At 47.5% G+C, this 13,901-nt stretch overlaps 1 protein-coding gene across 2 annotated transcripts in view; it reads left to right on the top strand.

Moving 5' to 3' along the window:
- The window catches only part of MMEL1 (membrane metalloendopeptidase like 1), a 251,965-nt gene that overhangs the window by 174,964 nt on the left and 63,100 nt on the right, over positions 1 to 13,901 (top strand). For both annotated transcript variants that reach the window (XM_068238852.1, XM_068238851.1), the window contains exon 8: positions 3,190 to 3,255. In XM_068238852.1, the coding sequence (XP_068094953.1) occupies positions 3,190 to 3,255 (66 nt within the window). The remainder of the gene's footprint in view (positions 1 to 3,189; positions 3,256 to 13,901) is intronic.

The raw sequence follows: 13,901 nt of genomic DNA, 5'->3' as shown, positions 1-13,901 counted from the left end.
GTGGGGCTGAGTGGGCTGCCCTGTCTGTGTGGGGCTGAGTGGGCTGCCCTGTCTGTGTGGGGCTGAGTGGGCTGCCCTGTCTGTGTGGGGCTGAGTGGGCTGCCCTGTCTGTGTGGGGCTGAGTGGGCTGCCCTGTCTGTGTGGGGCTGAGGAGGCTGCCCTGTCTGTGTGGGGCTGAGTGGGCTGCCCTGTCTGTGTGGGGCTGAGGAGGCTGCCCTGTCTGTGTGGGGCTGAGGAGGCTGCCCTGTCTGTGTGGGGCTGAGTGGGCTGCCCTGTCTGTGTGGGGCTGAGTGGGCTGCCCTGTCTGTGTGGGGCTGAGGAGGCTGCCCTGTCTGTGTGGGGCTGAGTGGGCTGCCCTGTCTGTGTGGGGCTGAGTGGGCTGCCCTGTCTGTGTGGGGCTGAGGAGGCTGCCCTGTCTGTGTGGGGCTGAGGGGGCTGCCCTGTCTGTGTGGGGCTGAGTGGGCTGCCCTGTCTGTGTGGGGCTGACCTGTCTGTGTGGGGCTGAGTGGGCTGCCCGCTCTGTGTGGGGCTGACCTGTCTGTGTGGGGCTGAGTGGGCTGCCCTGTCTGTGTGGGGCTGACCTGTCTGTGTGGGGCTGAGTGGGCTGCCCGCTCTGTGTGGGGCTGACCTGTCTGTGTGGGGCTGAGTGGGCTGCCCTGTCTGTGTGGGGCTGACCTGTCTGTGTGGGGCTGAGTGGGCTGCCCGCTCTGTGTGGGGCTGCCCTGTCTGTGTGGGGCTGAGTGGGCTGCCCGCTCTGTGTGGGGCTGAAGAGGCTGCCCGAGGAGGAGAGGATCGGGTGGTATTGCGTAGTAAAGTATCGGCGTAGTCCCGCGCATACTTGAGGATGTGCTGGTATTCAGCCCCGGGTAGCGCTGGGATAGTTAGAAATCCTCGCTCATTGGTTAGTGCAGGAACCTTCCTCCAATAGGAATCAGCCTAATTCCTATTGGAGGAAGGTTCCTGCACTAACCAATGAGCGAGGATTTCTAACTATCCCAGCGCTACCCGGGGCTGAATACCAGCGTGTATGCGCGGGACCACGCCGACACTTTACTACGCAATAACACCCGATCCTCTACCCCTCCGCGGGCAGCCTCCTCAGTCTCCCCCAGCCTCCCCCTCCGCAGGACACCGCCGCGCGGGCCACAGAAACTGGCCTCGCGGGCCGTAGGTTGGGCACAGCTGCTCTAGCAGATCTGTAAAACGCTAGAGGTTTTTGGAGCAGATTTCAGAGCGATTCTAGGCATGTTTACAGAGATTTTCTAAACATGCCTAGAGTTTTTGGGAGAGTTTTTGTGTAGCAGATTACATATATTGTTACAGTAAAAGCTGTTACTGAACAGCTTCTGTAACAAAAACGCCTGGAAAACCACTCTGATCTAGCGTTTTCCAGAGCGGTTTGCGCTTTTCCTATACTTTACATTGAGACAGAAACGCTTCTGCAAACCGCAAAAGTGCTGCAGGAGCCACATTTGCGGTTTGAAAAACCTCAAACCGCTGGCGTGCACCATCCCATTGAAATACATTAGCCAAGCGTTTTCCAAGGCGGAAGCGGTTTGCGGATTGTTTCAAAAACCGCTCGGTGTGCACCAGGCCACAGACACACATGGTGTGCGAGTGTGCTCCCAGCTTCAGCTTATTACACTCACTCTGTCCATCTCTGTTGGAGCAGAACTGGCTCTGCAGACTCTTACAGCATCACTGCAATACACAGCTGCACTTGGGAAGGGGGTAGAGAGACGGGGGTAGCGCTTTGTACACAAGACCCTGCTTAACACTGAATAATAATTGCAGTATTTGTATAGGAATAGGGACTGTCTACAGAACTTTGTAAGATTCCTTATCACTGGCTGTGCAGATGCAGTCATTAAAACAAACGTGCAGAGAGCTGATCGTTTTTTTCTCTCTCCCTGCCCTTAGTTGTTAGTCTCTTAGGACAGGGAAAAGAAACTTCTCCCCCTATGGGGCCCCCTGCAGCTCCTGGGCCCCCCTGCGACTGCATCCCTTGCACGGTCTATAGTTACGTCTTTACTTTTGGCTTCAGTACATGAAAATTGTAGGGTTTTTTTCTAGTTCTTTGTCATGCCTAAAGAAGGGGGTTTACATTTTCAAAAGTTTGTAAGACAGTTATTGGTACTTAGTTATTAAAGTGAACCTCCAGACTAATAATTTACTCAGCAGCACTGAAAAGGCTTGGTGTTTTTTAACAGTTTCACAGCAGAACTTTTTTTTTCTTACCTAAGCCTAATTTTTAGCTGCACAGAAGAAAACTGCCCGGGCATTTTTCACCTGATGCTGTGCAAAGCATGGTGGGATTTCTGATGTTGTTGTTCTTGTTCTGCTGTTTTAGTGCACTTTTTTTTTTATTTGAAGCCTAGCACGCACAGCTGGTAGGGGTGATCAGGACACAGGACACTTGGAACTGTGTCTCATGCTCCCTGTCACCTCCTTTCAACCAAAAAGATGGCTGCCCCCATGAAAAAGATGGCTGCCCCCATAAAATCGCAAACATTTGCCTGTTCTTTTAAAACAGGGTGGGTAAGAGATTATATTACCTATCTATTTTAATTAACAGACCTAATGTAACTTAATGACAGTATGTTTGTTTAGGCTGAAGTTCCCCTTTGAAAGCATTACCCATAACCCGAGGCAGCATTTGTTATTTTAACAGATAGTAGGTTTATGTATTGTGGGAGGAGTGGAGGAGGTATTGATGTGCATGTCTGCAATGCCCATCTGACCACAAGATGTCTTACTGTATTCATCTTAACCCCCATTAAAATGTTACCCACAATTTAAAAAAATTAACTTTAAAGAGAAACCATGACCAAGAATTGAACTTCATCCCAATCAATGGCTGATACCCCCTTTCCCATGAGAAATCTATTCTTTTTCACAAACGGATCATCAGGGGGCGCTGTATGGCTGATATTGTGGTTAACCCCTCCCACAGGAAACTGTGAGGACCATGATCCTGGCAGTTTCCTGTCTGTGAACCTTGTTGCATTGTGAGAAATAACTGTTTACAGCTTCCAACTGACAAAAAAAGCAAGCAGTAGCTACTTCCATTGACATCACCTGCCAGCAGTAAAAATGTCACCATGTGATAAATGCCAGAATGTAAATCACTTTTTTTATTACATTATTTTCACTGGAGTTCCTCCTTAACCTGTGTTTGCTTCTTTTCAGATTGATCAGCCTAGCCTTGGGATGCCGTCTCGCGATTACTATTTCAACAGTGGAAATTATCAGCGGGTACGTTATTTTATTATTATTCATTTTTATTTATATAGTGCCAACATCTTCCATATTGCTGTAAACTGTACACAACAAATAGCGGGGAGCATAGATACATGAGACAACGAAATCTCTGTACAATCAGGACATTTAGCAATACAAATACAGACATTGTAGATGTGTGGTTTGACATATCACCAATATCGGTACATGTTCATATCATACCTTACAGAAGCATAAGAAACACTAGGAGGAGTTCCCTGCCCTTGTAAGCTTACAATCTAGAGACCCCTGTGGGGTGGAGACACTGGGGAGGAGACACAGGGGTTAGCGGACAAGGCAGTGAGTTTCCAATAGCCAATTATAGGCTTGACTGAACAGGAGTGTTTTGAGAGAAGGTTTCCAGGATTGGAGCATGAGGGACTGGTGGTGGGATAGAGTTCCAGGTTAAACCTTTTATTTTAAAGAGGATCTGTAACTATAAAAAATTCCCCTGGGGGGTACTCACCTCAGGAGGGGGAAGACTCTGGATCCTATTGAGGCTTCCCCCGTCCTCCTGTGTCCCACGGTGGTCTTTCGCTCCCCCTCCGAACAGCGGGGATGTAAATATTAACCTTTCCGGCTCAAGTGCAGGCGCAGTAGCGGCTGTCTGCTCCGAAATATGAGGAAATAGCCGATCGCAGTCGGGTCCGCTCTACTGTGCAGGCGCAATAGAGCGGACCCAACTGAGATTGGCTATTTCTGCCTATTTCTGAGCGGAGAGCTGCAACAGTGCCCCCAAAGGTAAATATTGCACAGCCTGACAAATTGTCTGCTGTGCATTCAGTGGGCTGCAGCGAGACCGCCGAGGAACAGAGGAGGACGGGGGAAGCCTCGATAGGACCCAGAGGCTTCCCCCTCCCGAGGTGAGTACTCCCCAGGGGATTTTTTTTTTTATTACAGAGTCTCTTTAATTTCAAGCCACCGGTATGTGTTCCAAAAAACATACTTATAGCACAGTTATATGGGGCTGCAGGGTCGATTTTTTTCTGCCACTGGGGAAATGTGCCTTTCCTAGCCTGGCAGGGTGTGCAGAGTGGTGCAGGGAGCGATCATATTTACCTGCCCCTGGCAGCTGGATGGCACCTCCTCTCTACCATTGGAGTTCCGATCACATGGTATGACATGTGATCGTAGCCCAGGGGATGGTGTCAGCGGTGCAGCACCACCTGGTGGTGGAAGAGGGGCAATGGCAGAGTATCTTCCATCTTAGCTCCCAACTGTCGCTCTTTTGGAGGGAATTCCCTCATTGGGAGCCCTGTTCCTCTGTGCCTCTTTCTCCCTCATTTGTCCCTCTTTCAGGACTGATGTACAGATGTACAGAATGTAAATATATAATTTTTCTACTGAAAAATGTGTTTAATTGACTCTAAACTTTATTCCCATCTTGTAAATTGATATTATTTTAACATGTTAATATAAAGAAAAATTAACAAGGATAGAAAGGACCAGTGTGGTTTTCATGACAAAAGATATATATATATATTTTTTTTCTTATGAAAACTTTATGATATGTGTGACTGGGGGCGTGGTTAGGGGAGGGGACGGAGAGTGGCTTGTGTCCCTCTTTCTCATCTCAAAAAGTTGGGAGGTATGCTTTCATCACCTCTCTTGGTCTCCAGGACAGTGGAAGCATCTGGAGGATGCAGAGGCTTACCTCTTCACTTACCTGAGTCTTCTACCTGCCCCCTGCAGACGCCCTGTGCCTGCGCCGGGACATACCAATCTTCTGGTCCCCGTAGAGAGCCAGTTTCGTGGCTGCGTACATCCTTGCGCACACGGCGGCAGCGTGAGTGAGGACGCACACGGCCAGGGCCAAGGACAATTAAACTGGCTCACTGCAGGGGACTGGAGGATTGGTATTTCCCGGGAACCGGTACAGGACGTCTGCAGGGGGCTAGTAGAAGCCCCGGGGAAGTTAAACTGTTTTTTTTTTTGGGGGGGGCAGTTAAAGAGAAACCATAACCAAGATTGAACTTCCCAACATCCCAATCAGTAGCTGATACCCCCTTTCCCACAAGAAATCGATTCCTTTTCACAAACGGATCATCAGGGGGCGCTGTATGGCTGATATTGTGGTGAAACCCCTCCCACAGAGTGATGTCAGGACCATGGTCCAGGCAGTTTCCTGTCTGTGAACCTCATTGCATTGTGGTAAATAACAGCTGTTTCCAACTGCCAAAAAAACAAACAGCATCTCCTTCCAGTGACATCACCTGCCAGCAGTAAAAATGTCACCATGTGATAAATGTCAGAATGTAAATCAGGAAGAGTAAAGATTTTACAATGGGCAAACACTGACTAAATCATTTATACACAATTACTGTAAAAATGAAGCACTTTTTTCTATTACATTATTTTCACTGGTGTTCCTCTTTAAGGTTCCCTTCAATAATCAGAGCGGTGACAGGTCTTTCAATAACCCCATCACTCAGCAGCCCGTTCATTAGTCTAGCTGCATTCTGGTCAGATGGGCAGAAGCCGTTTGGCGCTGTAGGGCGGTGATAAATGAGAGGACTGACGCAGGTCCCCGGCGATGCTGCAGACTGACGGCGTATTCAGTTTCCCCAAACCTGTCATCACTCCCGTTTCATCAAACAGAAATGTTCCTGGCACTCGGCGAAGTCTCACTGCGCGATATGAGAGGATTTTAATATTTAAACTATACAGAATTAAATCCACCCTCCCCCCCCCCCCCCCCCCCCACACACACACACCTTAATTATTAATACCACAGTGTTGCTTGAAACGTTGTGAGTGCTTTAAAGAGACTCTGTAACAACATTTTCAGCCTTATTTCTTCTATCCTATAAGTTCCTATACCTGTTCTAATGTGGGTTGGATTACTGCAGCCTTTCCTAGTTGCACAGTGGCTGTGGTATCTCTGTTAAATAATCTAATCTTCTTTCCTCTGTCGGCTCTGTCAGGCTCAAGCACTCAGGCTGGAATGTGCTGGTCTGCTTGTGATAGGATAGAAGCTATACACACCCTCTCCATGCCCTCGGCAGGCTCTGTATGACTCACACACTGAGCTACTCTCAGCCTATCACATGCTGTTAGCAGCCATGTCTTTTGTTTGGAAACACTGCCTAAAACTGGCAATTACAAGCCAGGATTGCAGCAGAGAGTGGCAGAAACAGCACAGAGGGGCCCAGGAGAACATAATGAATAGAATGGTATGCTTTTTATTGTAGGAATTTTAGAGTACAGATTCTCTTTAAAATGTGCTGTATTTTATAGGAATGTGACCTAAAACATTTTCTGGTTTTCAAACAAGTCCTAAAAGTAGTTGAAGAGACGTTCGTTAAACAACTAAAAGACAAATGATTGGATTCAGTCATGTATTTATTTAAAAAGAAACGGATCCAATAACATGTCTGCATGCCTACAAAGTGAATGATTTCCTCGCCGTTTGGCAGGGCTGGATTTACCATGAGGCACACTAGGCACGTGCCTAGAGGCACCTTATGATAGAGAAGTGGTTCCCTCCCTCGTCTCCTATTCAGAGTCCTGGTCAGAGCGTAAATTAGTTACCCAGCTCTTAGCATTCCACTGACTAGAACTCCCTTCAATCGGGGCACCTCTAGCTACCTAATACTGAGGCTCCTCTGGCTACTAAATGCTCAAGGGCACCTGTAGCTACCTAGGCTATCACTGGCATGGTAAGTAAAGCCAGCACACTTGAGGCTTTATTCACTAAGAAAAATAGCATGCATTATCAGAGTTAACACGCCTTATCAAAGCTAACACACCTTATCAGAGTAGCATAGCGATAGCTATGAACTTATGTCTGCTAATTGGCAATGACGAGAGCTCCACTCATCCTGCCTGGGGGGGGGGGAGACCGAGGATAAATACCCCCACTTACCTGTGGCTACTATCGTCCCCCTGTAGCAGTAATGTCCCACGTCGTCCTCCTTCGATCTGCCGTTCCCCAGCGTTGGCCCCGATCTAGCGCGGCATGCCGTTCAACTTCGGCTGCACGGCCATGCCCGCACGCTTGCCCGCTCCCGCCCACATCATCGGAAGCTTACTGTGCAGGCGCAGTACAAGAAAACTTCATACATGCACCTGCGCAGTAAGCTTCCGATGACGCAAGCGGCAGCACGCATTACTCGTCTTTGTCAGACGAATGTATGCCCGGTGGCGGCGGCGGGGAACGGCAGATCGGAGGAGGACAGCGTGGGACATTACTGCTACATGGGGCGGATAGAAGCCCCAGGTAAGTGGCGTTTTTTATCCTCAGCCCTTCCCCCCCCTACAGAACCCCTTTAACCAGTTTCGTTGATGATGTTTATAGTTATTGAGATCTCGACATCCACCGACGCCATTTTGTTATCCCGGATCCCGGAACGTGCACACTCTCCACCCCCCGCCACAATGCCCCTGGCAGTCACTTGCTCTGCCTGCCCCTAAAAACGCTGTACACTACATTGGTTGTGTAAACACCAATAAAAGTGTAGAAAGGAATTGTACTTGGGTTTCAAGAATTAACAACAAAGATCGACAACCGGGCTTTTTGTAGTTTGTTTTTTATTTCAGGAAAATACAAAGGGTTAATGTTTACAGGGAGAGCTCCCCTGGCCATAGCACTGGTATCTACAGACTACGGGGGGATTTGTGTCACCGGGACAGATCCTTGCGATACCTCTGCGCCTCTCTCTCTGTATCGGGCCTATAAGTGTCAGTCTCCGCTATGATTATAGACACCAGGCCGCGGGAATCGCTGGGCCCTGCAGATAATAACATCCTAACACTGCAGGGCTCACCGCCTGCTGCAATAAATCACTCCAGCTTCGCAACAGCCGCGAACGCCGGCAATAATCCGCTGATAGGAGCCATATGAACAGGAAAATGGTCTTCTGGCGGTTCTGAGGTGATTTTACGCCTTCACAGTTTCATGAAAAAAGTTAATTCTTCCCTCAGCAATTTTATCCTGGCACAGGGAGCCCAACAAAAATGTCAAAACGCTTTTTAAGGAATCATCTGTATTCTAGCAGGTTCCCCTCTGCAGGAAGATGTGCGCAAAGGAAAGTTATTAACAGGAAATCTACAGCTCTGCTGGGTTCTGTCTGGGTGGAATCCCCATTTAAAGCAGATACATGATAATAAATATGTTTGGTGTTAGTGTATGTATATACACACATAGTTATTTACAGTATATATACTGTATATACAGTGGGTTGCAAAAGTATTCGGCCCCCTTGAAGTTTTCCACATTTTGTCATATTACTGCCACAAACATGAGTACATTTTATTGGAATTCCACATGAAAGACCAACACAAAGTGGTGTACACATGAGAAGTGGAATGAAAATCATACATGATTCCAAACATGTTTTACAAATAAATAACTACAAAGTGGTGTGTGCATAATTATTCGGCCCCCTTTGATCTGAGTGCAGTCAGTTGCCTATAGACATTGCCTGATGAGTGCTAATGACTAAATAGAGTGCACCTGTCTGTAATCTAATGTCAGTACAAATACAGCTGCTCTGTGAGGGCCTCAGAGGTTGTCTAAGAGAATAATGGGAGCAACAACACCGTGAAGTCCAAAGAACACACAAGACAGGTCAGGGATAAAATTATTGAGAAATTTAAAGCAGGCTTAGGCTACAAAAAGATTTCCAAAGCCTTGAACATCCCACGGAGCACTGTTCAAACGATCATTCAGAAATGGAAGGAGTATGGCACAACTGTAAACCTACCAAGACAAGGCCATCCACCTAAACTCACAGGCCGAACAAGGAGAGCGCTGATCAGAAATGCAGTCAAGAGGCCCATGGTGACTCTGGACGAGCTGCAGAGATGTACAGCTCAGGTGGGAGACTCTGTCCATAGGACAACTATTAGTCATGCACTGTACAAAGTTGGCCTTTATGGAAGAGTGGCAAGAAGAAAGCCATTGTTAACAGAAAGCATAAGAAGTCCCGTTTGCAGTTTGCCACAAGCCATGTGGGGGACACAGCAACCATGTGGAAGAAGGTGCTCTGGTCAGATGAGACCAAAATGGAACTGTTTGGCCAAAATGCAAAACACTTTGTGTGGCAGAAAACGAACACTGCACATCACTCTGAACACTCCATCCCCACTGTCAAATATGGTGGTGGCAGCATCATGCTCGGGGGTGCATCTCTTCAGCAGGGACAGGGAAGCTGGTCAGAGTTGATGGGAAGATGGATGGAGCCAAATACAGGGCAAACTTGGAAGAAAACCTCTTGGAGTCTGCAAAAGACTTGAGACTGGGGCGGAGGTTCACCTTCCAGCAGGACAATGACCCTAAACATAAAGCCAGGGCAACAATGGAATGGTTTAAATCAAAACATATCCATGTGTTAGAATGGCCCAGTCAAAGTCCAGCTCTAAATCCAATCGAGAATCTGTGGCAAGATCTGAAAACTGCTGTTCACAAACACTGTTCATCTAATCTGACTGAGCTGGAGCTGTTTTGCAAAGAAGAATGGGCAAGGATTTCAGTCTCTAGATGTGCAAAGCTGGCAGAGACATACCCTAAAAGACTGGCAGCTGTAATTGCAGCAAAAGGTGGTTCTACAAAGTATTGACTCAGGGGGCTGAATAATTATGCACACCCCACTTTGCAGTTATTTATTTGTAAAAAAAAATGTTTGGAATGATGTATGATTTTCGATCCACTTCTCACATGTACACCACTTTGTATTGCTCTTTCACGTGGAATTCCAAAAAAATTGATGCATGTTTGTGGCAGTAATGTGCCAAAATGTGGAAAACTTCAAGGGGGCCGAATACTTTTGCAACTCACTGTAAAAAGAAACCTGTTGTAAATAATTTGGCTGCACAATGTGGTCATACCTCCCAGCTTTTTGAGATAAGAAAGAGGGACACACCCCTGCCACACCCCTAATCACGCCCCTGACATGTGTACCAGTACATCCCCAGTACATGCATACCCAGCAGTGTAACTAGAGGGGACAGGGAGTAGGTCCTTCAATCATGGGGGGGGCGCCAGAGCTGTGAGGGGCACCAGGGCCGGCCTTAGGTTTCACAGCGTCCTGAGCGAAACCAGATTTTTGTGCACCCCTTCATCCTCTTCCTGCATGCACACACACACAGGACCATATGCAGTTCACCTTTTCTCCCGAGATATCTCCTAGGAGAGTGGTTCCCAACCTTTTTGACGTTGTGACACATAGGGATGGTCGTAGTCAGCCAACTTCGCTACGCTGGAAATACGCGTAGCTTCGCCAAACTATGGCTTCTAAAACAAATATTCGTTTTGTATGCATTTCGTAGAATACGCGTTAAAATACGCAATTACGCGTAGTGCGAAGCGTAGTGTATACTTTGGATACTGTGGATACTTATGCCCGTATGCAGAAAATTGCACGCATTAATTTCTTTATAAATGCATATACTAGGAACCCTTCTATGCGTACATTCCCCTTTCCAATGCGTAAATTTGTATGCATACAATCGCATGCGGAAAATTAGACGCGAGTAACGCATTCGTAGTTCACTACGCAATAGTGGGCGTAAGCTATGCGTAGCGGTACTTCGCTACGCGTAAATTCGTAAGCGTAGTTTTGAAACTTCGCCTATGAACTACGATGCGTAGATGTGAACTACGATGCGTAGATGTGAACTACGATGCGTAAATTCGCACTGGCGTAGTTTCTGCTCATCCCTGCACATCACGCCAAATGCTCAAATCTCTGTGACACGTCACATATGTATAATGGAAAAAATACTATTAATAGCCATGAATGGAAAATGGAAAGAGTACATTATCCAGAATACACTTAAAAATGAAGTGTATAAATAAAAAACAATCAGTGGGACAGTTAGCTGCCCAGGGGGGGGGGGGGGGGGGGGGGCATTTAGAATGTTAGCAGAGCACCGACAATTTGCACCACGCATTATAGCCGCAGTGCGCCCCCCCCCCCCCCCCCCAAAAAAAAAACATAAAAAAACACCCTCAGACTCAGTATAGGTAGTTAGCCAGGTATAGGTGCCCCCAGTATAGGATCTCATGTGTAGGTGCCCTCAATATAGGTTGCCAAGCATAGGTGCCCCCAGTACAAGAAGTCAGTTGAAGGTCTCCATCGCCCCCATAGGTAGCCAGGCGTAGGTGCCTCCAGTATAGGTAGCCAGGCGTAGGTGCCTCCAGTATAGGTAGCCAGGCGTAGGTGCCTCCAGTATAGGTAGCCAGGCGTAGGTGCCTCGAGTATAGGTAGCCAGGCGTAGGTGCCTCCAGTATAGGTAGCCAGGCGTAGGTGCCTCCAGTATAGGTAGCCAGGCGTAGGTGCCTCCAGTATAGGTAGCCAGGCGTAGGTGCCTCCAGTATAAATAGCCAGGCGTAGGTGCCTCCAGTATAGGTAGCCAGGCGTAGGTGCCTCCAGTATAGGTAGCCAGGCGTAGGTGCCTCCAGTATAGGTAGCCAGGCGTAGGTGCCTCCAGTATAGGTAGCCAGGCGTAGGTGCCTCCAGTATAGGTAGCCAGGCGTAGGTGCCTCCAGTATAGGTAGCCAGGCGTAGGTGCCTCCAGTATAGGTAGCCAGGCGTAGGTGCCTCCAGTATAGGTAGCCAGGTGTTGGTGCCATCAGTAAATTTAGCCAGCTATAGGTGTCCCCAGCATAGGAAATCAAGTGTAGATGCCCTCAGTATAGGCAACCAGCTATAGGCACCCCCTTGGAAGCCGGCGCCCTGAGCGACCGCTCCAGTCGCTCAGGTCAAAGGCCGGCTATGGGGGGCCCCTTCCTCCCATACAGGGGGCTATACTGCAGATCAGGTGTTTTGTGGCTACACTTGTTATGGGTGTGAAGATCATGTGACCACACTTGTTTTATGACCCTTGTGAGATGGGCCCCAAGGCCGTGAAGAGCACCAAGGGGAGGCAAGGTGTGAACAGGAGGGGGACCAAAGTTCCGATGGGGAGCTCCATTAATTATAGTTACTCCACTGTGCATAACATAAAGATTTCATAAGAAAAATATGTTGTTTTATTATTCACACCACACTGGTCCTTCCTATTGTTATTAGTTTTCCTTCATAGTAACATAATGACCAGCTAACGCCGATAGGCGGCGGCTGGTCATTTGAGGATTTCCATGGAAACGGCCGTTCCATGTCAGTTCACGGAGGGTGTCTCCGTGAACAGCCTGCGAGCCTCCGATCGCGGCTCGCAGGCTAAATGTAAACACGCAGGGAAGAAATCCCCTGTGTTTACATCATACGGCGCGGTGATCCCAGGCCTCTGACTGGCCGGGGATTGTCGGCATCTGATAGGCTGAAGCCTATCAGAGGCGGCGCAGGACGGATCGCCGTCCTGTGCCGCCCATAGTAGGGAGGGGAGGGAAGGACAGGGAGGCTGGGAATCGCTGCGGAGGGGGGCTTTGAGGAGCCCCCCCCGCGCGCTCGGCCACACAGAGCGGCAGCGATCAGATCCCCTAGTGGGGAAAAAAGGGTAAAAGTCTGATCGCCCTGCCTCAATCTTGATCTGTACTGCGGGCTGGAGAGCCCATGCAGCACAGATCTGGGAAAACAGCCCCGGTCCTTAAGTGGTTAACATTTGAAAATTAAAAGTATGTCAATTTAAAGGATTTTAAGGATTTTTTAAATAAAGTTTAGAGTCAATTAAACACATTTTTTCAGTAGAGAAATACATATATTTACATAGATCTGTACATCAGTCCTGAAAGCGGGACAAATGAGGAGGAAAGAAGGACAGGGGGACAGGGTTCCCATTGAGGGCCTGTCTCTCCAAAAGAGGCACAGTTGGGAGCTATGTATGGCTATAGCAAGCCTGTGTGAGGGCATAGCAGTGTGGGAGGTACGGCACTGATCACTTCAATGCTAGGTCAGTCCTTGTAAAGCTGACATTGGCGCACTATTGAAATGAAGGGAGCATTAACCATTTAAGCCTATTGGATGTATCTGCTATGTCCAAAAGGCTTCTGCCACGCCCCCTCGCACTCCCGTGCCACCGCCCATTACCCCGTAGATCAATGAATGGGAACACAGTTCCTATTTATTGATCTAAGTCCCCGTTAGAAAGACCGACCGCTTCTATGAGAAGCTGCAATCTTTCTAATAGAAAAAAAAAATTCACGTCCTCCTTTCACTTCCTGTAAGCGTGATTGCTCGCTTACAGGAAGAAAAAAAATTGACTGAGGCCATCTTGTGGCCAAATAGTAAAACTACATCTACATACATTTTATTTAAATACACATAATAAATTACATTTAAAATTAACTGTTTACCTCCCACACTCCCAAAAATACAATTTGCAACTAAAAAAAATAATAAATAAATTACAATTTAAATCATAAAAAAAAAACTAGTTACCTAGGGGTCTGAGCTTTTTTAATATGCATGTCAAGAGGATATATTACTATTATTATTTTTTTTTTTAAATTATAAGCTTGTAAATAGTAATGGATGCAAAACTGAAAAAAATGCACCTTTATTTCCAAATAAAATATTAGCGCCATATATTGTGATAGGGACATCATTTAAATGGTGTAATAACCGGGACAAGACAAATTAGCAAATAAAATACATGGGTTTTAGTTATGGTAGCATGTATTGTTTTAAAGAGAACCCGAGGTGGGTTTGAAGAATATTATCTGCATACAGAGGCTGGATCTG

Source organism: Hyperolius riggenbachi, chromosome 6 (genome assembly GCF_040937935.1).
Source record: "Hyperolius riggenbachi isolate aHypRig1 chromosome 6, aHypRig1.pri, whole genome shotgun sequence".
Lineage (NCBI taxonomy): Eukaryota > Metazoa > Chordata > Amphibia > Anura > Hyperoliidae > Hyperolius > Hyperolius riggenbachi.
This window is presented reverse-complemented; position numbering and strand designations above follow the sequence as displayed.